The 26,509-nt window shown below is 43.7% G+C and overlaps 1 protein-coding gene across 2 annotated transcripts in view; it reads right to left on the bottom strand.

Annotated features, from left to right (window-relative positions):
- The window catches only part of ARHGEF28 (Rho guanine nucleotide exchange factor 28), a 298,793-nt gene that overhangs the window by 122,692 nt on the left and 149,592 nt on the right, over positions 1-26,509 (bottom strand). The window contains exon 1 of one of the 2 annotated variants that reach the window (XM_058560747.1): positions 15,177-15,406. The exons of the other annotated variant lie outside the window; for it this stretch is intronic. Coding sequence (XP_058416730.1) covers positions 15,177-15,261 — 85 coding nt within the window. The 5' untranslated portion in view covers positions 15,262-15,406. Of the gene's footprint in view, positions 1-15,176; positions 15,407-26,509 lie in introns of those variants that run through there. 2 annotated transcript variants of the gene reach the window in all.

The following is a 26,509-nucleotide window of genomic DNA, read 5'->3' as shown; positions in this document are numbered from 1 at the left end:
GGCCTGACCTTCTCTATTAGATTAAAAATAGAACCCCCCGCCAGCAGACCACTAGGGCCAAACGGGATCCTAGCCGATCAGAGGTCCCCTCTGCCCCAAAAATCCCCCGCCAGCAGACCGATAGGGTTAAATAGCCCCAAACCCCCCCAGGTAAAATCCATAACCCTAAATGGGGCCGTAGATATGGTCACCAGGTCTGCTCTGCGACCACCATCTACGCCACCTCCCGCAGTACCTACTGAGCAAAGATGGCACAGACTGTTTAACTTAGTATGGGGAGCTTACTACGCCTTGAATGATTCCAACCCTGAAATGACTGAATCATGCTGGCTATGCCTAGCGGTCAGCCCCCCTTATTATGAAGGAATTGCCACCATGGGGGTCTATAATAACACCCCAGACCACACGACTTGTCTTTGGGGCAAAGAAGGGCGGCTAACCCTAACGGATGTGTCGGGGACCGGTTCAGGACTATGCTTAGGAAAAATTCCCCCAGGCTACCAGGCTCTATGTAATAAGATTGAAGTCAGCCTTCCGACTACTCCTGGTCATTTTTTGGTACCAGGACCCAATAGATGGTGGGCCTGCTCCACGGGCCTAACCCCCTGCATCTCCACTAGCATATTCAATTCGTCACAAGATTTTTGCGTGCTTGTGCAGTTGGTGCCTAGAATTTACTATCATACTGCCAATAGTTTCGAAGATGAGTTTGATCAGATATCTATACTAAGGAAAAGAGAACCAGTATCCCTCACCCTAGCTGTGCTCCTGGGACTGGGAGTTGCCGCGGGCGTAGGAACCGGCACTGCAGCCTTAGTTGCAGGGGAGAGAGGATTAACTGCCCTGAGCAATGCTATAGATGAAGACCTCAGGACTTTAGAGCAGTCTATCTCTAAGCTAGAAGAGTCCCTCACCTCCCTGTCTGAAGTAGTGCTCCAGAATAGAAGGGGATTAGATCTGTTGTTTTTAAGGGAGGGAGGGCTCTGTGCAGCTCTTAAAGAAGACTGCTGTTTCTATGCAGATCACACAGGAGTAGTCCGAGATTCAATGCAAAAATTAAAGAAGAGATTGGACATGAGGCAGCGAAGCAGGGAGGCCCAACAAAGCTGGTTTGAATCCTGGTTCACTAAGTCCCCCTGGGTGACGTCCTTACTATCCTCCCTAGCAGGGCCTTTGTTAATTCTTTTTCTACTTTTGGTTTTTGGACCGTGTGTTTTCAATAGAATTACTGCTTTCATAAGAAAAAGAGTCAATACAGTGCATGCTATGATGCTCCAACGCCATTACCAAGCTCTCCCACGCAATGAGCCACTAATAGTAGACACCGAAAACTAAGTTCTAAGATTAGAACTAGGGACAAAAGAAGAAGTGGGGAATGAAGGATGTAAATTATGTTAAAAATTTAATATGTTAACACCTTAAGGGGCAGTTGGGGCGAGTCTTCTATGAATAGAGTCTATCGATCCCAACTGACTCTGTTCGCGGAAGACTCACCCTAAACTGTTCAGAGAAAATTGAGAACAAGGGAGTGCTACAGAGGGATAAGTTTGGGAGGGTCGGGGTGGAGGGGGGCCAGATGGGGACATGTGTGTGCACCTTGATAGCTGTTTCGCGCCGTAGCAATTCGCGCCATAAAATGTAACTGTCTGAATGTTTTGAATTAACCAATCATGTAAAACCGCGCCAACCTTTTCCCGCTTTATGCTCCCAAATCCTATAAAAGAACTTGCCCCCTAAGGCTCGGGGTCGACCCCTCTGTCTCCTGCGAGAGACACGAGTCGACCCGGAGCTCCGCTCAATAAACCTCTTGCGTTTGCATCAAGTTCGGTCTTCTGTGTCTGTGGGCCCGCGTCATCCCGAGACCTGGTGAGTTGGGATTTCCCTCCCCTTCCCCTTGGGAATCCAACAGTTTCAGAAACTGCGATGTTCTAACATGATGCCATGGACCGGGGCCAGGTTCTCCCTGCAAGTGCCTGGAGGATAAACAGTCACTCGAAGGGGATGCCCAGCCCTCCCCTCTCCGCTGTTCTCATCGCTCTGTAATGTGATCTGTGGACTCTCCGAGAACTCCCTGAGGCAGGAATGTTCCTCAGCACCTCCTTGCTGTTCCAGGGGCTCTGGTTAGGTGACACAGGAGAGACACTGAAAGTCAACGGATTGCACCCACGGAAAGAAGGGGGAGTGGTACTGGGGAGCGAGAGGGAACGGCAGCTGTGATGCTTCCCTTTTCCCTGACACTTGCAACTGCCCCACATCAGGCAGCAAACAGTTATTAGCACAGACCAGCCCAGGGCCTCTGCAACCTGATTTCTAAGGAAATCCAAGTCTCCCTCAAGAAGCTCAGGGCCTTGGAGCTAAAGGAGAATGTGGCCTCCTTGGCTGGTTATGTAAGAGATCCACACCCAGACAGAAACAAACCCGGCCAGGGCCGCCTCTGCAAACCTGCTGCCGAGCTGGTTCGGCCCCCACTGGAGGCCGAGCTCTCGCCTCAACAGGCAACAGAGGCCTCTCCGTCCAGATCTCTCTCAACGACGGCTGCGCAGCTTGCTTGCTTGGTTTGTTCCTTTCTTTCTTTCCTTCATTCACTCATTCTGGTTTGTCTCAATGCTAAAGTTTATGAACACAGTAGATTTACAGAGAATGACCACTACAAAACGGATATGACTTATTTTAGAGTTCAGTTCCCAGCACTCCACTAAAACAGTGCCCATGACGGTCACCGACGACCCTCCTCTCACAGAATTAGGTGCTCAGTTCTCAGGTCTCACCTGATGTGGCCTACAGTAGCATGTGACAGCTAATCACTCCCTTCTTCCCTTTGCCTCTTTCTCTTCCTGGCCTTTCCTTCTCAGCCTTCCTCATCTTCTGGATTTCGGTAGACTGCAGGGCTCCAAGGTCCATCCTCAAACTTCTTCCCTCTCTCCCTGTGTCTCTTTTCACTCATTCCCTGGGTCATCTAACTACACGGCACCACATGCCATTATATGATGATGGCTCCCAAATTTGCATCTCCGACCCAGCCCTCTCCCCGGATCACAGCCACCTCCTCAGTCTCTCACTGAGCTGTGCGGCAGCCGTGTCGCGCACGACAGGTGCAAAACAGAACTCTTGATTTTCCCTCCGTCTGTCCTGGGAGTTGCCTTGACTGTTCTTTCACAACCAAATAGATCCAGAACCTGACCTTTTCTCATCACCTCCACCGCCACCCCGGGGCAAGCCACCACCATCTCCTGCCATGACCATTGCAAGACTACTGCCTCCTGACTGGTGTCCCAGCGTCCAGTCTTCTGCCCTCCATAGCCTACTCTCCACTACGGAGACAAAGCAATCCTTTTACAAAGAAAATCGAATCATGTCATGTCATGCCTCTGCAAAACTCTCCAGTGCCTGCCCATCTCATCCTGAGTAAAAGCCAAACTTTACCACAACCTACAGCGCCTTAGTAAACGGTGCTGAGACCCAATTCCAACACGTGTGTATATGGGGTTGGGGGGTGAGGTTCCCACACATCCAAGCAATTCTTGGACATCAACTGAATGGCCTACAATCCAACTCAATTCTGACACTGTCTACCCGGAGATAGCATCAGATTCCTCAGCTCAGGGGCTCAGTCCCACAAGACTACTCCCCACCCAACTTCAGGCGCCAGTCGCAAGTCCAGGTTGTCATCTGTGCTTCTGACCGATTGGCTATAAATCAGAGGTTCCCACGACCCCCTCTCCTTGGGTTCAGTTATTCGCTAGAGCAGTGCACAGAACTCAGAGAAACATTTTACTCACTAGATTACCAGTTTATTCGAACAGGATATAACTCAGGAACAGCCAGGTGGAAGAGATGCACAGGGCAACTGTCTAATCACACGGTTGGTTCTCCTAGCAACCAGCCCCCATCCTTAGGTCCAAAAGTCCCCTCATTCACATCGCAAAACATCTTTATCACACTCCTCACTTAGGAAATTTCACGGGTTTTAGGAGTTCTGTGTCTGAAATGGGGATGAAGACCAAATACATATTTCCTATCATAAATCACAGCATCACACTTACATAACCTGCCCCTCCTACACCCTCACCCAACCTCTCCAAGCCTGCCAACTACCCTACTCTAGCCCACAGTGGCCTTGCTGGTCTATGCCTCAGGCCATTTGCACTTGCTGTTCTCTTACCAGGATTGCTCTTCCCCTGGATACCCACATGCCTCACTCTCGCACTTTCCTCAGGTCTCTACTCAAAGGTAATCCTATCAGAGAGGCTCTTCCTGACCACTATATATGGAAAATAGCGACCCTCAGGCCCTTTTTTTTTTTTTTAATTTTATTTATTTATTTTTCCCCCAAAGCCCCAGTAGATAGTTGTATGTCATAGTTGCACATCCTTCTAGTTGCTGTATGTGGGACGCGGCCTCAGCATGGCTGGAGAAGCAGTGCGTCAGTGCGTGCCCGGGATCTGAACCCGGGCCTCCAGCAGTGGATCATGCGCACTTAACTGCTAAGCCACGGGGCCGGCCCCTCAGGCCCTGCTTTATACTCCCTTATACACACATCAGCCCCTAGCATATACAAACTTATTGCATATTGTCTGCTTCCTTCTACAAGAATGTAACCTCCAGGAGAACAGTGACTCTGAATCCCCAGTGCCTAGAACCATGTCAGGTATGTTGTAGAAACTCAATACATATTCTCTGAAGGAGAAAACTTCTCATTAAGAAAATGACAGAAATCTTATACCAGGTACAATTGAGAGACTATTCTCTTCTGATCTAGCAAAGTTTTCTCAGATTCTAGAGGCTTTCTGTGCGTTTCCCAGCTGTTCTCGCTCTACTCCAGGTAGAGATAGGAGTGTCACTTTCTTATTTCTCTCATTCATTCATTCACTCGCCTGTTCATTCGTTCATTCTCTTGTCAACATTTACTGAGTGTCCACTGTCTGCCAGGCACTACGCTACCTGCTGGGCCCTCAGCCTCCAGCTGTGACTCCTACAAACATCCTCAAAGCACAGTCATTAGGGACTGTTCCCCACAAAGTCCCCTGATGTCTCTACACAGCTCTCCTCCCCCTTGTCCTTCCCGCCTGTTATCTGTGTGTTCTGTCCTGTGGTCTGCCACACTCTGGTGATAAGAGAATTGTATTTTGCCCCTCCTGGTAGCACAAGTAACTTCTTGGTTGGGGTCTGAGATAAGAACAGATTCTCCCATTGTGTGAACACCACAGATGCCAGGCACTTCCTGTGCAACACCCCCGACATGCTCTCTGGTAGCAGCAGCCCAGGAATATTACTCTTTAATCTTTTTACTTAAAATATCAGGTATGGTACTCTATTCCTAAGGAAAAATGCAAATCAAGCAGATTTGCAAAGTAAAGGTACTGAAAGAAAATGACTAGGAAAAAAAAAAGCATTAAAAGTCAGAGAGTAGAAGCAAAGTATCAGGTCCTCCAAGGGCCCGCATCTATTGGACATCGGCCTGCTCCCCTGTGGGTGCTTACACGGGTAATACCACCAGCACAGCCAACGTGAAGACGGCACTTCCCAGGAACTGGGCACTATGATTTATGCATATGAACTCATCTGACCCCCAAAACAACCCTTTGAAGCTGTACTATTTATTATTTCCCTTTTAAAGAAACTGTGGTGCTGTTTAAGGAACCTCCAAAGGTCACACAACTAGTAAACAGCAGCTCTAGGTAGGCAGTCGGCCAGGTAGTTCAAAGCACTCCATTTAATAACTGGGGTTACTGAGGATCCTATCTTGAACCAAAGAAAATGAGAAAACGGTATTTGAGCAATGTCTGGTATGTTGCCATTAAGAGTTTCATTAATGTGTTACAGGGTGACTTGTGCCCAAGTGCCTTTGTTCGCTTCCCGGGCCTTGTCATCCGCCCCGGAGATTTGCTGCTGGAATATGACGGTGCGAGTCTCCTGAGAAAAACAGTCGTAGAACAGTAAATGTATGATTTTATTTTGTTTAACCACACAACAACACGCAAGATAATCAGAAGGAAAGACTAGAAAGGTAAGCTGTTAACTGCTATCACTAGGTGATCAAGTACACATGGTTTTTATTCTCTTTACTATCTGTAATTTCTAGATTTCCAACAATAACCATTTTTACATCTAAAATAAGAGAAAAAACAAGTCTTTTTTTTTTTTAATTTGTCTCCTATGTAAAAGAACAGCTGTGGAATCTCATGCAAAATAGTAGGTTATCAGTAAATCCACCATATCAGACAGCGTATGTGTAAGTGCACTGGTGGAAATGTTTCACTCAGGAGCACACAGTACTGTTTTTACCCATCTGCCAACCCCACTCGTGGTGACCGCAGGAGCTATTACCATGTTCGCTTTGTAGACGAGGAAGCTGAGGTCCCAGGAGAGTGATTCACCAGCCAACATTATTAAGTGACAGGAGCAGAACGCACACACAGCACTGACAGCGACATCCTCTCTCCCCACAGCACACTACCCCAAATTCAAAGGGAACTTTGCCAAGTTCTGAAATGCACAGATAATCCTTTCCACCACTGGTCTGAGGGTGCTCCAGAAGAAAGAAAAAACCCATCCTCACAAGGGAAAGTGACCATTTTCAGGGTAAACTGTCATTTATCTCCTTGCCTAGTCTTCCTCTGAGGTTCTCGCAGGATTTTCCTGATATTAGTCTTGGCCTTAAAATCGCTTGGCCTCACTCTTCTGAATTGGACTTGAGATTCCCAAGAGGATCCAACTTCCAGAATTATCCTCAGCCCAGGAGTTTCCTGTGGGTTGTATGTGAGCTAAAGCGACTCTGAGGATTTTAGTCCCCACCAAGATGGGTCTGGGAGAACCCAGGGAGCCTTTGTCCACCAAACTAGAGAGTCTCTAACTTTGATCCAAACGTCCAATACACCCTCAGAACTCACCTCCCCCTCCTGGGCTCCTGTAAAGAGAAAAACGAGCCCTGGGATGCGATCAGGCCTCTCAACCAGCCCTGTTAACAACAGTGACAGCCAAGGATGGAAGTGAACAGATTCCAGAGGTGCTGGGGTGAGAGCTGTCTCTCCAGCCCTCTCCCCCGGAACAGCAGTTTAAAACCTCTTCTAAATAACAAGTTACAGCTCGGTACTCTAAAATCAGATCCTAAAAGAAGTCCTATTCTGCTGTTTTGAAAGACCTAATTATCAAAATTATTGAAGAAGAAAACAAGCTTTTTCCCTGGTAATACATTGAGGCACCAAGGGAAGCAGGGAGGAGGGAGAAAGGAGGAGAGGGAGAGAAAAATACGGTCCTCGGAGAACAACCACCATTCTCTCCCACATCTTTCCAAGTTCTCATTCCTAATTATCGTAGCTCAAAGTAGGCTTCGAGAGGACATACATTTATGTTTGAAAAGAAGGACTCCTAAGTATGTAGATAACTTTTCTGCCCTTGCTTCCCCCAAGCTCTCAGGGAGAGGCTCAGTCAGGTGTGCTGTGTAGACCTCGGGGAGACCAGATTTAATCAGCAATTCCCTTCCTTCTCGATGCAGTTCTCCAAGGCCCGAAGCAAATGAGTCTACAGAAAGGAAAAATGGGCAGACTGAGGGGGAAAAAGCTACACATTATACAAACACCAAAATAGAAAAGAAGGACCTCAGATAAAGTGACGGGACTTTGACGAGGCCACTTCAGGTGACTACAGACAAAAAACAAACTGGTGAGGAAGGTGCTCCCATGGCATCATCACAAGAAACCCTATGAATACTTCAGATCCTGCACAATCTTATGGAAAGACAGTGGCAACCAAAGGTGATTTTGTCCACTTCAAAAGTCACGAGGGGCCCCAAGCCTCCCATGCCTATATCTAGAGCTACGTGTTCTTGCCCCTTAAATATCCCAAAAAGCAGTTGAATTCTACTGTAGACAAGAACCATGCTAGCGAAATAGAGAATTCTCTACTGAAATGTAAATTCTTTCACTTCTCTTTTGTGTCCTAACAAGAACATTTCAAATGAATAAATCAATAAATAACGAAAGCCAAGCATTGCCTGGCATTTCTCCAAATTATTCTAGGTTTCTGCTGGTTGGGAAACTCTACTTGATTCTTGAATCCTGTCCCATTATCCTGAGCAACCCTGAGCAACTCGGGGCACCTCTGGGTGGCTTGGCATGAATGAGAGCTGGACATGAGATGCGTCACATTCATAACCGGGGCTTCCCAGTGGCAGGGACGATGGAGATCAAAGGGACGAGACAAGTGCTTTCCCTGTCTGTGGGGAACAGTGTGAGACAGGCTGGGGGCTACTCTGAGGGTAGGTGGCCTTTTCCCACTTCCACTTGTGGCTCTAAAGGAGATCATCTTGCTGGTGGCCTCATACCATCATGGGGACACCACCAAGTGCCCTCAGTGGGAGAGCACGGCCAGGCAGCAGGGCCAGGGCCAGCTTCCCTGGGCTGCCCCCAGTTACTTAAGTGGTAAGAATGGATCCCTAAGTTCCCACGGGCCTCTGAGAGGAGTAGGAAGTGGCTGAGTGGAGAACTTGTGGCCTGCCATGGGCCCACCATGGTGAGAAGGAAAGGACCCTGTAGCAGACGTTTTCAGGGACGCGCCTGAGCCAGCAACCAGGAGCAGAGATTCCAAGGTTTCTGCAGTGTGAGGGCCAGGGTGAGCCCACGGCAGTGAAAGAGAATCGCCAGGTCTGACTAATGCCAGGGAGAGGATTCAGCTGCAGGCCTTGGTCACAGATGCCAAAACACCCAGTGATAAAACAGTCATACCTCAGGGAAGAGTGCAGGCCAGCAGATCGGCAGCAGACGCCAGGAGGACCCAAAGACGGCCTCCTCCTCCACACCACCAGTGCCCCCCTACCCTCACGAGGAAATCACATTCCATACCACGTGGGCAAGGAAGAGGAGGAGGAGGGAGAAATCTGAGAGACTGGATATTTTACTTAAAGACACTGAGCAGCTGCCGAAAATGACTATTTTCACTATTGCATCAGACCAAGTTTTCCGTATTAGACTACAATATACCCTTTCCCCTCCCACTGCCTAGAGGGTAGGACTTCACAAGGAAGATCAGATCCATTACAGCCAAAATCATTAAAGACAAGATAGAAAGGATATGAGTGCAGTGTGAGTGCGCCCGGCCACAACGCACTTCCTGTGTCCCGCCTGCTCCCTGTGACCCAGGTGCTGCAGGCGCGAGAGGCCATTACAAAATCAGACACGAGCCGGCGCGGCTCAAAGGACAGAATGATGGACTTGGAATGAATTCAGGAGAGGCTTCAGAACAGGACCCTGAAGCCACATCTGAAAGAACCAGTTGGAGATTTCTAGTTGGAAGTGGGAGAAATATAACCTGAATTTGCCAAAACAAAATAAAAGGGGGAGAGAAAAGATTTACTGAAGGCATGTGAGGGCAGCTCACAGAACCAAAGGAATTCAACACCCAAGTCTTGGGAGCGAGGCGCCTGGGCAGCCACAGGCCCCCGAGACGAGAATGAGGGCCTGGAATCCAGCGGGATCCTACCTCGCAACTGCTCCTCTTTCCACGTTTGCAGTATTTCCTCCAACTACAGACTGGTTCTCCCAGCTAATGGCTTCCACACCGATCTTTCCAGCACTGCCACCCAAGGAAGACCTCTCCCTCCAAACTCCAGTTTGAAGAGGCCCACAGAAAGACAGATTGGCCAAGTTTGGGTCATTTGCCCACCCTGGGCCAATAGCTGTGGCCGGGCAAGGGGGGTACTGTGATTGGTCCACCCGGGTGGGATGCCCAGCCCACTGCACCCAGGAAGGCAAGGTGGCAGGAGAAGATGGTAGCATCATTTGTACCCGTGGCCAGAGCAGTGGAGGGGCTACCGTCTAAAGAATGTGAGTGCTGTTCAGCAAAGAGAAGGAGGAAGCTAGGCAGACAAAACTAACCGACCAGACTAATGTGACATTCGGTACCACTCAACGTTTCTGTACTCCCATGAATCAATACTGCACAAGCCTGGGCTATTTCCCACCACTTTGATACACTCTATGTGACTTGGCCCATTTGCTTGGAGGGACCACCTGTCTGTTAAAAGCCCACAAGCTATTGAAATGACATCTCTTTCATGATGCCCTCAGCCTGAACTGGTCTCTGCATCCTGAACTTTGAGAGTAATTTGTCCTGACCTCTCCTATGGGACTTACCACTTTCTGGCTTAATTAACGTTATCTGAATAAACAACCACTGGTCCTTCCCCAGAACTGGAGTGGTAGGGAGGAGTCTCCGGGACATGGAGTAATAAATTGTAATAGTGCCTCTCTTCCACTTTCAGGGATTAATGCAAAAATATATCTTACCTAAGCATTTGAACGAGCCTGAAATAAAGAAAAAAATCAATTTCAAATATTTGGCAAAGAATTTGTTTAAGCCATGAGGGGTATGTAGCTATGTTGTTTGGCAACAGGCTTGTAACGAGCCTCCTTTCCTCTGCTGACAAAGGTAGGCCTCCAGGCAGAGTGTGAAATTGAAACTGCTCTGCATGAGGTTAAACAGTGTCTCCATCGTGAGCCAACGAAACCTCAGCAGGTTATGTCACCTTTAGGAAAATGTTTCTCTTCCTTAATAAGGATTTCTGCAGTGACTTATTCCTCCTATGGTATATGGTATTCAGTCACCCTTTGGGGGAATTTCTGGACTGAATACACACAAGCACATGGAAGCACATGTGTGTATTCAAGGAAACTTCATGGAAGGAAGGAAGGGAGGGCAAGAAAGAAGAGAACAAACCTATGAGATAAAAGTAACTCAGCTTTAAAAATTATCTTTAAACCTTCTGAAATGTCATCATACCTTTAACACTTACTATGCCAGGGATTATCTTTCAGACTAGGTACCTGCCCCCCAAACACTAAATGACCTCATGAAAAAGGCCAAAACAGTGGTCTCATGATTTTCGTCTCTATTCCCAACACGCTCACTCCCTCTAACTTCATCTTTCTCTGTCTGGGACAAACCTGTGAACCTTCCAGGACATGCTGGAAGTACTCCCACCCCATCCTTTTCTTAATTTGTCCTGCCTCTCCTCAGCCAACTGTCCAGTGCTCCAGTCATCTGTCCACCTTCCCACCCAAACCGACGATGTGTATCAGTACTGTATGCACGCGTACGGGTGTATGAGGACACAGAAACAGTGCTACCATTTTGCTCCTCCAGCGTTTCCCCTGCCACCTCCGTTCCCAGTCAAAGATTCACGAGAGAGGGAGAAGCTAAGATGGTGAGACACAACAGCACCTGTTGAACATAAGGCAGCTACCCATGGAAGTTCACCATCCCCACCTCCACTAAGACACGGTGAAACATACTGGGAAGAACAAAACCTCTGAAGTTGACGTCCTGGTTGGAGGTCTGGCTCCCATTTACTGGCTCTCATCTTGAGCAACTCGTTTCTCCTCTCTCAGCCACAGAGCCTCCAACTAATAAATGAAGACGACAACCACATCTAACACATGGGTCTTTGACAAGATAACATATGTGAGAAACAACTTACACATATGCCACTCATTCATCCATTCTCCTTCCCTATTCTATCGTGGTTAATGTTTCCTGCATTTCCTGGCACGGCCCTGGGAATAACTTTAAAACTCTCCAAGCCTCAGTTTCCTCATCTGTAACACAGAGATATCATCTATCTTATAGAGTTATTTTGAGAATCAGATATATATATGTTAATTACCTACCACAGCTTAGTAAACCTTGGTTATTATGGTTAACAAAGTACCACGTAAATATTAGTTATCTAATAAGCTCTCCAAGGTTGTTAAGCTTTCTGATAGGCATTGCCTTCTTTGGCAACTATAGACTGTTTTTGCACCAGCAAAAAGAAAATAAAAAGCCCTCTTTCACACTTCATTCGAGAGTGTCATTCAAGAGGTGTATGACACGAGCTGGAGGAGAGAAGGAGAGAAGTTGCATCAATGGATGAAAGGCACAAAGAACAGTTCAATATCTCCCAGGTCCTGATGCTTTATACTTAAGAATGCATTTTAAAGATTGAATGACAATTATGGGAAACTTAGGCAAGGTCCAATCCCCATATTTTTTAATCTTTGATAATAAACATTAAATTTCTTGATTGAATCTCCTACTGAAACCAACAAAACAAAACTCCAGGCATCCCTGGAGTCCTTGAAGCAGAATAGTGGTGGATTCTGACCCACTCCAATCATTAACCACTAGGTTCCCAGTACAGCCTGTCCTGAGGCTGCCCATGAAATGACAAAGGGCAACTTTGAGACCCCCAGGAATACATTTGGGGCAGCTTGGTTTTAATAACTTTCACCCTCTGCTTACATCCCATTCCCTCTAGACACTGGTCATTTCCAAAGGCACTGCTTCTAAGTTACAACCTTTTCTCTTCCGTTCTGAGGGCTTGACGATAAGAAAGTACTAGATGCACTTCTTAGTTGATATCTAGTATTTGTCGGCTTCTGCCAACCTAGTTTTCCTCTTATTACCAAACCCTCTAAATTTTCATATCAATTTCTAAACAAGCCAGTAATATTTATGTGTCTGTGTACCTATCAAAGAACAGTGATAATAAGGGCAGGAGGGGGCATTAAAAGAAAGAGAATACTAACAAAGAGAGAAAGAACAACAGAGAACAAAGAGAATATTTCCGGCCAAATATGAGAAAGGTTTGCTAATAAGCCAGAAATTCCAAGCCCTTGAAATGTCCTTCACGATTTCCCGGGTGACCAGAACCCACAGTCATACTTAAATCATCCTCTAACAGACAGGAGATCATAGTTCTTCACAAACAGATCACTGGGCTGAAAAAATCAGGTTTCTTGGTATTTCTTCCACTGTATAGAGGTGCCACGTCTGGGTCTTGGGAGTTGTGGGATCCATTCCCAATGCTAAGATCCCTGTAGGCAGAGACAGTGTCTGTCTGGTTCACCACTTCACCCCGCCCCCTGGAACAGTGCCCGGCACTCTGGAAATGCTTGTTGAACACATGAATAATTCCCCATCACTTTGCCCCATAGTCCTCATCTGTAAAATGAGGTGGTTGGACCAGGCATCTCTAAGGCCTACGGTTCTGAGACTCTCTCCAGCTAACAGTGCACTGTGACCAAACCCCCTCTCCACAACTAGGCCATCATCATTTAATGAAGAGAGGAAGCAGGGGACGCTGTCTGACAATACCAACCGTATTTCCACTTGTCTTGTTTATTAGCAGCAAATAGTTAATCGTTTTCACATCCCAGGTACCTGCTTTCACTTGAATCGAGTTTAATTTATACATAGCTATGTTATGACTTTCTGCTGTAGCTCAAACTGGCTGTGCTCCAACTTTGGATTTCAAAGGGGAGCGTGATTAATGCGTTCCCTACAACTCCACTGGCCTAATCATTAATCCCACGTCCTCCAGGTTGTTAGGCTACCCAGGCCCCAACAACATAGGCATCCAGTCAGCCAGCCAGACAACACAAATACAAAACCATACAAAGCAGATTATTCCTCAAATTTAATTGGGTTAGAATTAGCACAAAGATTTGGTAGTCTAACAGAACCGGTACCTGCTCTCAAGAACTCCTCACTGCACCAGAACTAGCAATATTCACTCTAAAGTATTAGTGACTTAGTGTAGCTACCCTCGCAGAAGTAATTTACAGGTTTTAAAACATGTATTATTTGGAAATAATCTCAAAGTTACAGAAAAGCTGAAGGAATAAGAGTAGCACAGTGAACACCAATGTAGACCCTTTACCCAGATTTACCTATTGCTAACATGTCACTCCATTTTCCATTTGTACCCAAGCCTGCTTTCATATGCCCATGCTTGCACTCTCCCATAGGTATATCTCCCCCGGAACCACTCAATCGTGAGTTGCATATATCATGGCCCTTTACCCCAAATACAAAGAAATGAAATTTTACAACAGAATAACAGGAAAACAGAACGTTTACCAAGTTTTAAAGTCGCCCACGACAGACTTCCCAGGATGGCAGCTGAACAGCACGGGAGATCTGTTCAGGCTGAGGCTTCCTACCACTCCCAGATGGCCAGCCCACCGTACTCCTGAGGTTGGCCTTGATCCCAGCCAAAAAGCAAACACACACACCCCCCTCTATTTTATTCTAGGAGGAAGAGACCCTTGACGCTAATGAGGAATGTTGACGACTGGCAGCCTCCGTTTTGCTTTGGGAAGAGCACAGGGTGATGCGGTAGCTTATTTTGCTCCAGAGAACAGAGAATCTCGCTCCACAAGGACAATGTGACAAAGACAGCCCGCTTTCAGAAACACCTCTTCCGCTTGTTCCTTTCTCCCTGAATTAAAAATACAGCCACTTAAGTCGCTGCACAAGACAAGAGGTGGAAAGGGTTGCCCGCCACCTTCCTTGTTTCTGTAATCCTCAGAGGGCAGCAGATCACCACCTGTGGAGCCCAGCCGAGGCCGGTGCAGCAGGCAGCCAGGGCACCTCCACTGTTCCCTAACGCCGACGTGCCCTTGCTTTCCAAGGCCCGCACTACGAGAGCGAGAGCGCAGTGCAGGTGAGGGGGAGTAAGTGATGTAAACACACTCCATTATCAATCACACTACAGATAAAGGGCTCTTCTTCCTTTGGCAGCAAAGGATTTTGCATACTTGGTAATTATTGTTAACAAACTTTTTAATACATGACTATATCCCCTAGAGATAAATAGGCTTTCTTGTTGAAATTACTTTCTTAGAAGCCCTTCCTTACAGCATCTATAAAATCAATAAAATAGAAAGAACAATTTTCTTAGCTCCAAAATATTTTGAAAAAATTAACACACACACAAATTAAAACAGAAAAGAAGCACAAACTGGGTATGGAACGCACGTGTAGTTCTCCGCATATCCCACAAAGACTGTAATCATTGAACTCAACAGCACGCTTCATTGCCAAGGTAACTCCAAGGTAACTCAGATTAAGTGAATCCAAAACATTTATCTGGTACTAAACTTTTTTTTTTTTTTAAGAGAATTGCACACGCACAATGTAGCACAAAGGCAGACTCAAAGTGAAAGGAACCTAAGAAGAAAGAGTAGGTTTGCCCCAGAGTCTATCAGTAAAGTATTCACATGGTGAGAGCTTTATGAAGACATGTATAAACACGTACTTCATCAGAAAACAGTCTGGCAAAGAAATGAGGAAAGGAAAGGTAAGAGGATAAAGATGCTGGCGTGGCTCTGGGGCAAACAAAAGATCCCAGAATCTACCTTGCTTGGACGCCCTCCGTCGAATCCTCATTTTGGGAAAGGAAGGCCACGAGTAGTTAAAAGGTGGGTCCGAGTCAGAATCCATCTTTTCGTTTTGGTGAAATCAACAGATTCAAGGGTAGAGTCCCAGCCGGGAGGCGAGCCTCCTGTGTGATGTAAAGGGAAGGAACGGGGCTGGTGAAGAGCCGCCAACACCAGGAGGGAGAGGCAATCAGTGTTTTTCTTCCTTCGGGCGTTCAGGCATGTAGACAAGGAGGCGGCTGTAAATGCTAAAGCCAAGCTAGGGAAGTAAGAGGAGAGAGTCGCACTGGTACACCACAGTCCAGTTATTCAAAAGGTCACTGGGAGCAAATGAATCATTAACGCTCCTCTTCTCGTCACTGGAAATGGAAATGAAGAAGAAAGGTAAGCAGGACTGAGAGGGCGCTGCTGTGATTCCAGACAAGCTCCAAATGCAGGCACCTGTTCTGTTCTGGCGCTCGAGTACCATTTCTCAGAAAAGCCTCCCAGCGCAGTGTGAGATAAAGGTTGAGGTTTACTTGTGTGGACAGCCAGAAAGCTCGATGCACAGCAAACAAAGGCCATCAGACTCAGGGCAGGGATCTTTCCAGAGCAATCTATTCTTTCATCCCATTGGCAGCTCTGGCAGCTTTTCAGATTCTAGGGCCAAAATAGCACTGATAATTCATTTAAAAATCCAGTCTCCCCATTCTTTTAATCCTAAAGTGGTTGGACGCTTTAACTTTCATACAGAATTGAACTCATCTCATTAAATTCATGCAAGCAAAGTCATCTACTACTGCTTAGCATAACTGGGGCGTTTTTCTTCAATTGTCACCAAGTTTGGGCATCAATCATAAGGATTTGGGTGCCTTCAGAGCTCTGATCTAAACTTGCAGTCCACCTTAGTGGAGCTAGTGACTAATTTACCACAAACCAACAGTTCTTGCGCAGTCTCCCTGAACAGCTCTCCAAGAATTAGCATTCACTAGAAGCCCATTACCACCTCCCCATAAATCGTGACATTGCTCACACTCACTTCCCTCCTCCCTCCAGGCACACAGATACATGTGCCCCAAATAAGTGCAACAGCACAGCAGCCAAGATCTGCGGCAGAAAAAAGTATATCCCCAGTACCAGAGGAGAGTCTCTTCTAAGCATTTCTTTTAGCAGCAGCGATAGCAAGAGGTATTGTTGTTTTGTGAGGTCGTCTGATGCCCAAATAAACTAAAGGAGAGTGGAATATCTGTTCAACTATGCAGATCTGGAACATGACAATATGTGTCTTAATTAACACTCATCTCTTTACTTCAATTATTCCCCAAATTCTTGGCCCTATCGTGCCACGCTGCGTAAGAAAACAGAAGCACATCCTGTCCCGTGACAGCTAATCCTATCTGATTGGGTAGGGGTGGGGCAAGGGGCACAGATAGAAGTGGCAAAAGGAGAGAAACCACTTAATTTCAAATTCAAATCAACATCAGAATGACACAATCACTACCATGTTTTTATATGGTTTGCTACATACATATAACATACAACTAAAACGAAACACAACTAGAAGAGAGTTGCAGGCATTACAACAAAGTGAAAATAAACATTAATACATTTTCTATTTGGTAGTCTTATTTGAAAAATAATTACATATTTTTCTTAATCAGCTGGGTGCAAGTGTAAGGATAAATTATTCTCAACCCTTACATCAGCTAAGAGAGTTTTAGTCCTTAAGGATCTTTAATAAGAAAATAGATAAAATTTTGTGGATGGGTGTTTCCATTCATTCTCAGTTTTAGGGCTTAGAACAGTGCCAGAGACACTGCAGGTATGTGCTGAATGAATGAATGATTTACACTCACTAGTCTCAACCTGTGGATGAAGAATCTTTGCATGACAGCTGTAGTATTTTTAATATCCTCTGATTGAAAACATGTTATCTTGACAAAAACTACAAGTATTATAAAGTGTTTAAAAATGTATTTGTAGTTTATTCATCACAACAGTACCTATATTTGAAAAAAAGAGCAGTAGAGAAAACCCATTGTTCTCTAAGGCTACAGGCCATTCTTGGGGTAAGCATAGATCCATGGACCCTTGGCTGCCTCAGAGATGTCCAGGAATCTCCACCAGTAGAGACCATCACCAAACTGAAATGAAAGTATAGGATCAGGAGATACTGTGTTCTTTCTCATTCTCATGCATGGAGAAGTTTGAGAGCCACTTAACTGGGATAAATCCCAGGTCAACAAACTACTGCAGCAGGCTGCTCCTCTCTTGAGCATCAGTGACAGATCAGAAGAACTTCAGGACAATGCAGACAAAGAGAGCTCTGAAAGAACTTTGTAAAATGCATTCCTGTTAGCTGAGATGCCAGGCAGATCCAGCTTAATCTAATTTTCCCCAAACCACAGTCCTCGTTGACCAATTACATATCATTGGTTATTGACACAGAAATTATTCCGACAATAAAACTACTAGAACTACCCAATCAGTACCTGTTAGACACTCAGCAAGATTTTCTAATCTCATTTGCCTTATTATTTATCAACTTTTAAAGAAATGATTTCCACTGACGAGCCATACAGAGTTCACACACAAAGTGAAGTAGAAAATCTTGTGTTTGCACAGCCTTTTTATTTTTAGGCCAGCTCATTTTCTGCTCAAAGAATTTCTCCTGAATGAATGTGTGTCATTTCCCTTCCTTGTTTTCTATAGTAATTGATTTTTTTTTCCCACTGTGTCAATATGATTGCATTTAAATTAAGATGTTATTTACATCTCAATCATATTCAACGGGTTAATTTCTTTGCTTTCTCTGGCTGATTGCAATTGCATTGGCAGAATTCAATGATAATATCCCCAAAGCCACTTTCTCACCAGATATCACACAACCATTACAATATACAGTGTGAATGACTTCATCACCCTTACTGTGCCTCCTTGAAACAGAAAATCCTTGAATTAGAAAATAACCTCTATGAGGTTACAATGACCCAGGGCAGACGCTGCTGCCCTCGAGGTCCAGCTTACTGGGAGACCCGTAGAGAAGGGAAACTTTCCTTGATTCTCCTCATCTAGACAACATGACCCCTACCCTTCAACCTTGATAAAATTAAACCTCTTTAGAGGGTTATTTATATTTTTACTTGAATTATAGTATTTGTACAGTTTTCTTATCCTCCAATGGGACCCCAAATTCCTTGAGGGCAAGAACTATGTCATACTCATATTTTTAAGGAGCCACAAGCCAAAAAGAAAAATCATGGGTTTTTAGAGCCATATATATCTGGGCCCAAATAGTAGTTCTGTCACTTATTTACTTGGTCGCCCTAACCAAGTCCCTGATACTTTCTGATCCTCAATTGTTTCACATAAAATCAGACCATAACATCTATACTTCAAGAGTTGAGAGGATCAAATGAGATTATAACATTAAAGAACTTAAGTAAGTTTTCAATAACTTTTAGCTTAAATACTAAACATAAATGTTACCTTTCGTTATATTTCTCTTTTACATTATAGACACTGCAGTATTCTTATCTTTAACTCAGGAGTAATAGCTCAATTTTCAAAGTTGAGACATGGCAATGTACAAAGTATTTTCAAGACAATCCTACCAAGACAGAGAGGAAGAGGGAGAGGAGGACTTATTTGCTTCTCCACTCCATTGTTTGACCACCAGAGACCACAGTGTTTCACACTGCTAGACATCATGCTTGGAAAAACTCATAAAAATACAAACAAGAGATGGCAAGACCCCTAATGCCAAGAGAAGCCTATCCTAGATAACCTCAGCCAGTACAGTGACAATTTAATGTAACCTTGGGTTCTTCCTCAAAAATCCCTTAGAAGGCACCATGTCATCTCTGTAAGTTCAACACCAGCCATTCTTCTTTGTTGAAGATCATTACTTGGGTCGGGCACCAGGTGCAATGGTTGGCTTTCATTGAAAGGCCATGTTATACAGAAAATGAGGATCTTTAAAGCACAGCTCATATCCATGTGGTAAGAGGCCCTCATTATGAGCAGCATGGTGGGAATGGTATATTCACATCTCCAGGGTCACACCCACTCAGGGACAGCATACTCACAGAGTGAAATCACAGGTATAGCCACCTCAAGGTTTAAATTATTATTTTTCTCTCTACCTCTCCATTCTGTGTGTGTGTGTTTTTTTTAAACAGAGACCATAAAATTGAATTCACATAAAATAGACATGATTTGGGAGCATGGTATAACAATTGTTGTCATAAATTGGAATGCCAGGATGCCACCATTCATAATACCATCTTACTTTAAAGATAAGGATACTTTTTACTTCTTATCTGCCTTTATTACCTTGATTTATTTGAACAAAAGCCTGCATGCCCCTTCAGAGGTTCTGATATGTCCCCTTATATCACCCTATGGACTAAGGGAAAAAATGGATACAACTAGAAATCCAACAAGATGACATTACTTGTATTACGAGATATCTACATGCAGTATAAGAAGAAAATACCTAAAACACTTCAGGACAGGAAAATAATAGATTTCTTGACTGAGGCAACATATTAAAGAATTAGATTGTCAGAGCTTCTACCAGCATTCAGTATTGTTACAGATATAGGTTCTACTTAGATGATTCTCTTAAGAAAATGAAGATCCTTGGTGGATCTCTCTTTGTTTTGAACATTGAAGTTCCTGGGCATAACCTGAAAGGAAAGAACTAGGACAAATTGGCTAAATTTTTCTGAACAATAAATTACAAGGAATTTTGAATCTATCTTGGAAAAGCAGCTGTGTATAGGGGATGTGAGGGGCCGTGGAAGAAGCAAGGACAGCCACAAGTCTGGGCAGAGAAAGGATGGAGGGGTAGTGGAGCATCTCGTTATAGCCCAAGAAGAAAAACATTCCTCGTAGTAGGAAGAACCGAAGCACTTAGGGAGAGCAACATCTACAATTGCACTTTGGGTTTTTTCTGATAATGTTCCAATTCCAATTTTCCCAAACCTGCCAAAAAAGTTTCTTATATGCCACGGATTTATTCACAAACATTTCACCATTTTAACATTCAAAGTTCAACTTATTGTTGTATAGACTTTTATATGGTCATTCACATGTAAATATGTTAACAATAAGGTATAAAATGACCAAAAATTTAAATAATTAGCTTTAACAAACTCTAAACTATCAATTCCACAGTTTTGAAGCTAAAATTCACACAAAATGTAACAGATAATCCTAGTTTTAAATAAAGGGTGGCTCATCTTGGATATGCTACTGGAGTGTTGTTGCTTCCAGGCCCGCTGAACTAACAGGGCAAGGAAATACGTATGTGTGTGTCCTAACCTTTATATATACACAGATCTACAAATATTTTTATATGCAACCATGTGTATCTATATTAATGTATAGATAATATATAATGTATCTATATTATCTATCTATGATCACGAGTGCATACTGATGTCTGCAACTCTAATCCATTAGCACACGGATCATTCTAGCCTCCTGCCCTTGCTTATCTACAAATTCCCACTCCAACAGTGAGGCCCCTGGCACCTACCATCCGTAATCCATTTACTTAATTGTTCATTTCCAGGACACACGTATAGGGGTATCAGAATTGTTAACCTGTACCCCTGTGGGAAACAACTTTATCACCTAGAGGACAATGCTTATGCACAGTTTCTTTTGCCTTTATTCTTACAGACTCTCCTCATTTCCAAAAGTACTGAGGCCTGCGCCCCTCATCCCCTACCGTAAGGTATTTCATACATTTTTAGCACAGTTAGATTGTTTTGTCACATTCTGCATTCCATCCTAGGATCTTTCAACTTAATTTTTTTATTTGCACACATTAAAGTTTACTCTGTGTGCCATAAAGTCCTATGGCTTTTGACAAATGCAGTGTCCTGTATCCGCCATTACAGTATCATAAAGAATACTTTCACCACCCAAAAAAAAACACCAAAACCACAATGATCGGAAACATGAAGAACACAGAAGCTAACTGAAAGAGCTCCCCATTGCCAAAGCTAGAACACCATGAACAAAGTAGGACTAGATTATTACTCAAAGTGTAAAATAAATATCCACAAATCCAGACTGACATAAATGATTGAATAAAAAAGTGGGGGGCTACCAGTCTCCCAGGTGGAAAAATTCCAAGTAATTTCTGTAGATACTTTGCTCCCAGGGAAGAACACAGCTAACTCCCCACACCTGAAGTACGAGCTGCACCTCATGACTCCCTTCCAAAGGGTACCAAATTCTACCTCGGCCAGGCACTCAAGGTCACCACTAACAGTGATGAGTAGTGTCGACAGTACACCACTGACAGGATGTGATGCACATGGCACTTCACCTCTGTGGTCCTCCTCCCAAAACACATAACCCCAGTTCAATGATGGGAAAAACACCAGAAAAATACCAATTGAGCAACATTCTACAAAATACCTGACCAGTACTTCTAAAACTGTCAAGATTACCAAAAACAGGGAAAGTCTGAGAAACTCCCACAGCCAAGAGGAGCCTATGGAAACATGACAACTAAATGTAACATGGTATCCTGGAAGGGATCCTGGGACAGAAAAAGGAAATTAGGTAAAAACCAAGAACATCTAAATAAAGTATGGACTTCAGTCAAGATAATGTATCAATACTGGTTCATTAATTTTAACAAATGTACCATAATAAATGATGTTAATAATAGGGGAAACTGGGAGGGTGGTGGGCATATGGGAACTCTCTGTACAACTTTTCTGTAAATCTAACACTCTTCTAAAAATTAACTACAACTAGAAGTACTTACAACTATGTACTGGGGCTTTGGGGAGGAAAAAAATAAAAAATAAGTAAAAAATAAAAGCTTTTAAAGGATGGGGGCAAAAAGTACAGAATCTATGTTCATTCAGTCTGGTTGGAAATCCATACTAAAAGAATGTTTGCATCACTTATTTAGATATGTGGAATTCAAGTCCAGCATAAAACTCTATTTCCTTTTGCTTAAGTTCTTATTACGTGAAGTTACCATGTAACTCTGAGGGAACTAATTAGACATTTAAAGATTATATGCTGAAAATAATTTCAATTTTTCAGTAACAAATCATGTCTCTTTGGGGTTAATAGGTTCCCAAGAGTTCACCCCAATGAGAAGCTCTCCCATGTGGCACCTGTGGATAGGTGACTCGACCTCAGATCAGCAGAACCCTTCCTGGCAGACAAATCTCAAGAACCTGGACGAAACCCAGCCCACTTCCTCAAGGTTTTCTTCTCAAGTTCTAGATACCTTTAATTTCACTCTTTATTCTGATTTTTTATTTGTTATTTTAAATATTATACAGAAACAACAGATTATTTACTCCTGGATCGCCCATTCGACCTCTGATTGCATCACTTCTCTATACTGTAGCTACACATATTCCTCAGCAGAATCTCACATTGTTAGGAATAAATTCTGTTGGCTTCTTGCCGATGCCTGAAGTAAGGGGCCATGTTTCATAAAAATGTCTTCTAAATTAGCCACTCTAAAAGTTAAAGCAAATCGTCCCAATAAATTATTACAGCTTATACTGCCTGGCATGAAAGCCAGCCAGAATCTTAATTGCCCTAAAGTCCTTTCCAAGGGATTAACCACTGTACTCACTAAAAAGCAAGCCTAGACTCACATAAACACACTTACCCCACAATCAAGTTCGGACCCAGTGATTCCTCTGTCAGGGCAATTCTTGCATTAAGTGTCTGTACACACAGGTATTTCAACACAAGAAAAGGGGAAGAAACCCCTGGGTGGAATTTTAACTTTCCATATAAAAATTTTACAAATACTATTTGCAGAATACATTTCATATCTCTCATCTGTTCCATGTTTATAAATTAGTTGTAGTTTTCTTAAGATTGTATGCTTGTTTGAAATTTATAATCTAATCATCTTACTTAAACATCAAAACAGAATCTTTAGGGGTGGAATCTATGGAATTTACTTATTCACTAAGCTGGTTTATTTCGAGTTGAGGATCTTATGTTAGAGAATGAAAAATTTCGAGTTCAGAGAAAGACTGCCATTTTCCCCCTCCTTCAATCACATTTCAGAAATTAAGTTGAGAAGAAAGAAAAAGGCGATTTAGATTGTACTACACGTACTAATACTAAGCATCAGGCACCCCTGTAATGCCCTTGTGACATTAGCATAAACTCCCTCCCTTCACCCCAATCTGAGTACTCAAAGTCCAATAAATGACTCTGTGATGGCAAATTACAATCATTGATTCTCTCTTAATGTTAAAAATGATTAATCTTTAAAAGTTAATCATCTCATTTAGGTTCAAGTAGTTGGGAAATTTTTCAACAAATTTTTGCCATTTTCAGATTTCCCACAGATCTACAATGATACTGATGGTGATCATCATTGAAAGTCTGCAAACAGAATACAAATTGGCTTCCATTAACTGCTTTTGTAATCAATTGAGACAAAGTAGAACCACCTTCCCCCAATTCCAAAATTATGGAAAAGCAAGTAAGTCAGGCATGATGTCCTCAGAGCATAGCTCCCTCAAGGTCTCAACGCTGGCTGCCCCTGACAATCACCTGGGCGCTGTTAGAACTCCTGAAGCCCACCCTACACTCAGATCAGCTAAGTCAGACTTCTCTGGGGGGGGGACTGGGCTTCAGTGTTGTTCAAGCTCCAAGGCAATTCCAACGCACAAGCAGATTTAGAAGCACAGGATACCCGAGAGTTTAGATGAGCCACTCCTAACCTTAACTCACTTTCATTTTGTTCACTTTTTTTTGTACATATATGAGCAAACAATAGGCATAACATTAGACCCATCATTACACCAGACAGCGTTCTAAACTTGGGACTTATCATGGAACAGTTTTTTGTTTTGTTTTTAATCAGAAGACAACAACATAATATATATCCCTAGCAAGGCTTTAGTTTCTTCATGTTTCCTCGTGTATAGTATATAGCAACCTAGAAATCCAAAAATTCTTTTAATTTATGGGCTAAAAGTCTGCCAATAAATATTGCAATTTTCTAATTTAAAGAAAAATGCTTATTCGCATTCCACAAGGAGAATTTCATCCAAACAATGAAGCCGCAAATATAAAAGGCAGAATACTGGGGACAAGGGAACAAAATCAAGCTTATAACATTCAGCAGGATTCCAATAAGTCAACAACTTCTTCTACCAAAAACAATTTCTAAAACCTCAACAACTGCAATAAGAAAATTTCATTGAAGTCAACAAAAGGAGTAAAAATTGAGTCAGAATTTTTACAAATAGCTTTGCATTCCCGATGGTCTTCTTGGGATATTTCTCCATTCCCAGCCCCTTTATTTCAAAACCAAATCACTGGTAAGCTTTGGTTTGTGGTAGAGAGAGGACCCCCAAAAAAGGAGAAGAGGAAAAAGGGAATCCACAGAAGCTTCTGTAGCCTGGGGCATAGAAAGAGATCTGCAAAAATTACGCTTGACAACTTATTTTTCAGAACGGTAGGAGCTCTGCAAAGGTTCCCTCTCCTTTTTCTTCCAAGCTTCATGCACCATGCTTGAGATCTCAACATGGATACACATGTGCTAGTAAATAACAGCCAATAGAGGGCCAGCTTCCACTGACACGGGTCCTAGATCTTAAGACTGCACACTTAAGATGCTCTTTGGAATCATCTCAAAACATTATTTTCACAAACAACTTAAAATTGCTATTGTATAAGCTTTTATAGCTTAGCAGTATTAATTCCATTTCCAAACTTTTAGTTAACATAAGAAAAGAAAGCCTAACCAATTAGTGCTACTTGGTGGTGCTTCGTCAGCGGAGCACTATTGACCGCACTGTCTCCACCCAGCTCACCACTGAAATCCCAGGCCTGGACCTCTCCAGATATACCCACAATTGGAGATCTTCAAAAAAGACTTCATCCTACACCTAACACTGTTCCAGAGGGGCTGTCCCTACAGATCCTCCAACCATTTCCTTCTAGCTTCCCTTTTCCTCCGCTTCCTGTGTGGGGCCTCCATTTCTCCCTCTCGGTCTCATCCACAGTCAGCAAAGGACATCTAGGTTGAGCAGTCCGAAGCACCTCACGTCCTGCTGTTTGTTTCCATCTGTTTCTGCTTCCTTCTCTTCCAGATTGGTCTGGATGGGTTTTTTTTGTTTTGTTGTTTTGTGAGGAGATCAGCCCTGTGCTAACATCTGCCAATCCTCCTCTTTTTTTGCTGAGGAAGACTGGCCTTGGGCTAACATCCGTGCCCATCTTCCTCTACCTTATATGGGACGCCGCCACAGCACTGCTTGCCAGCAGTGCGTCGGTGCACGCCTGGGATCCAAACCTGCGAACTCCAGGCCGCCATAGCGGAGCGCGCGCACTTAACTGCTTGCACCACCAGGTCGGCCCCCGGATGGGTTTTTTTAGGTATCCAGTCGAGTTTCCTCCACATCCAGCTTTGGTTCATCTGTCTCTGGAGTGCCCACGCCCCCATTCCCAACACCCACTAAGACGTTCTCTTTTTCTTATATTATATGTAAGTAACAAACAATAACAGCAATGAAGCGACCCAAACCATTAAAGAATAACTGTGATTCGAGCCTGAGGATACACTGATGACCAGGCCACTCTACAAAATCAAACAATACATATTATAGAAAGCAGGTTTTTCCTAGCCAATAAATACTTGTGGGGAGAATCTATGACATTTTCCCCTACTTCTTACAAAAATAATCCATATTTTTTTGATAGAAAAATCTATAGTAACATTTTAAGCTACCTTCTAAAACAGAGCTTATTTTTGGCATATATTAAATTAATAAAGCAGGACACAAAATTCTATTGTTTACATGATCATAACTATGTAAAAAATAGATGCACAGGAAAAATACTGGTAGAAAATATACCAAAATTTAATAGTTGCTGCTTTTGGGTAGGAGAATCACAGGGATGTTTTTCTTTTTTTCTACTCTTTCTAAGATTTCTAATTTTTCTAGTATGAGCATTTATTACTTTTATAATTTAAAAAGATTATTTTTTCCTAAAGGCTTATTTAGCATGATATTATATTTAAAATCGTCTCTAGGGGCTGGCCCAGTGGTGTAGCGGTTAAGTTTGCACACTCTGCTTTGGCGGCCAGGGGTTCACGGGTTCGGATCCCAGGCACCAACCTACAAACTGCTTGTCAGGCCATGCTGTGGCGGCGTCCGATATAAAGTAGAGGACGATGGGCACGGATGTTAGCCCAGGGCCAATCTTCCTCAGCAAAAAGAGGAGGATTGGCAACAGATGTTAGCTCAGGGCTGATCTTCCCCAAAAAATCTTCACTCGCACTTGCACCAAGCCCACTCTCTGCCAGCCAA

The sequence above is a fragment of the Diceros bicornis genome, chromosome 1 (genome assembly GCF_020826845.1).
Source record: "Diceros bicornis minor isolate mBicDic1 chromosome 1, mDicBic1.mat.cur, whole genome shotgun sequence".
Lineage (NCBI taxonomy): Eukaryota > Metazoa > Chordata > Mammalia > Perissodactyla > Rhinocerotidae > Diceros > Diceros bicornis.
This window is presented reverse-complemented; position numbering and strand designations above follow the sequence as displayed.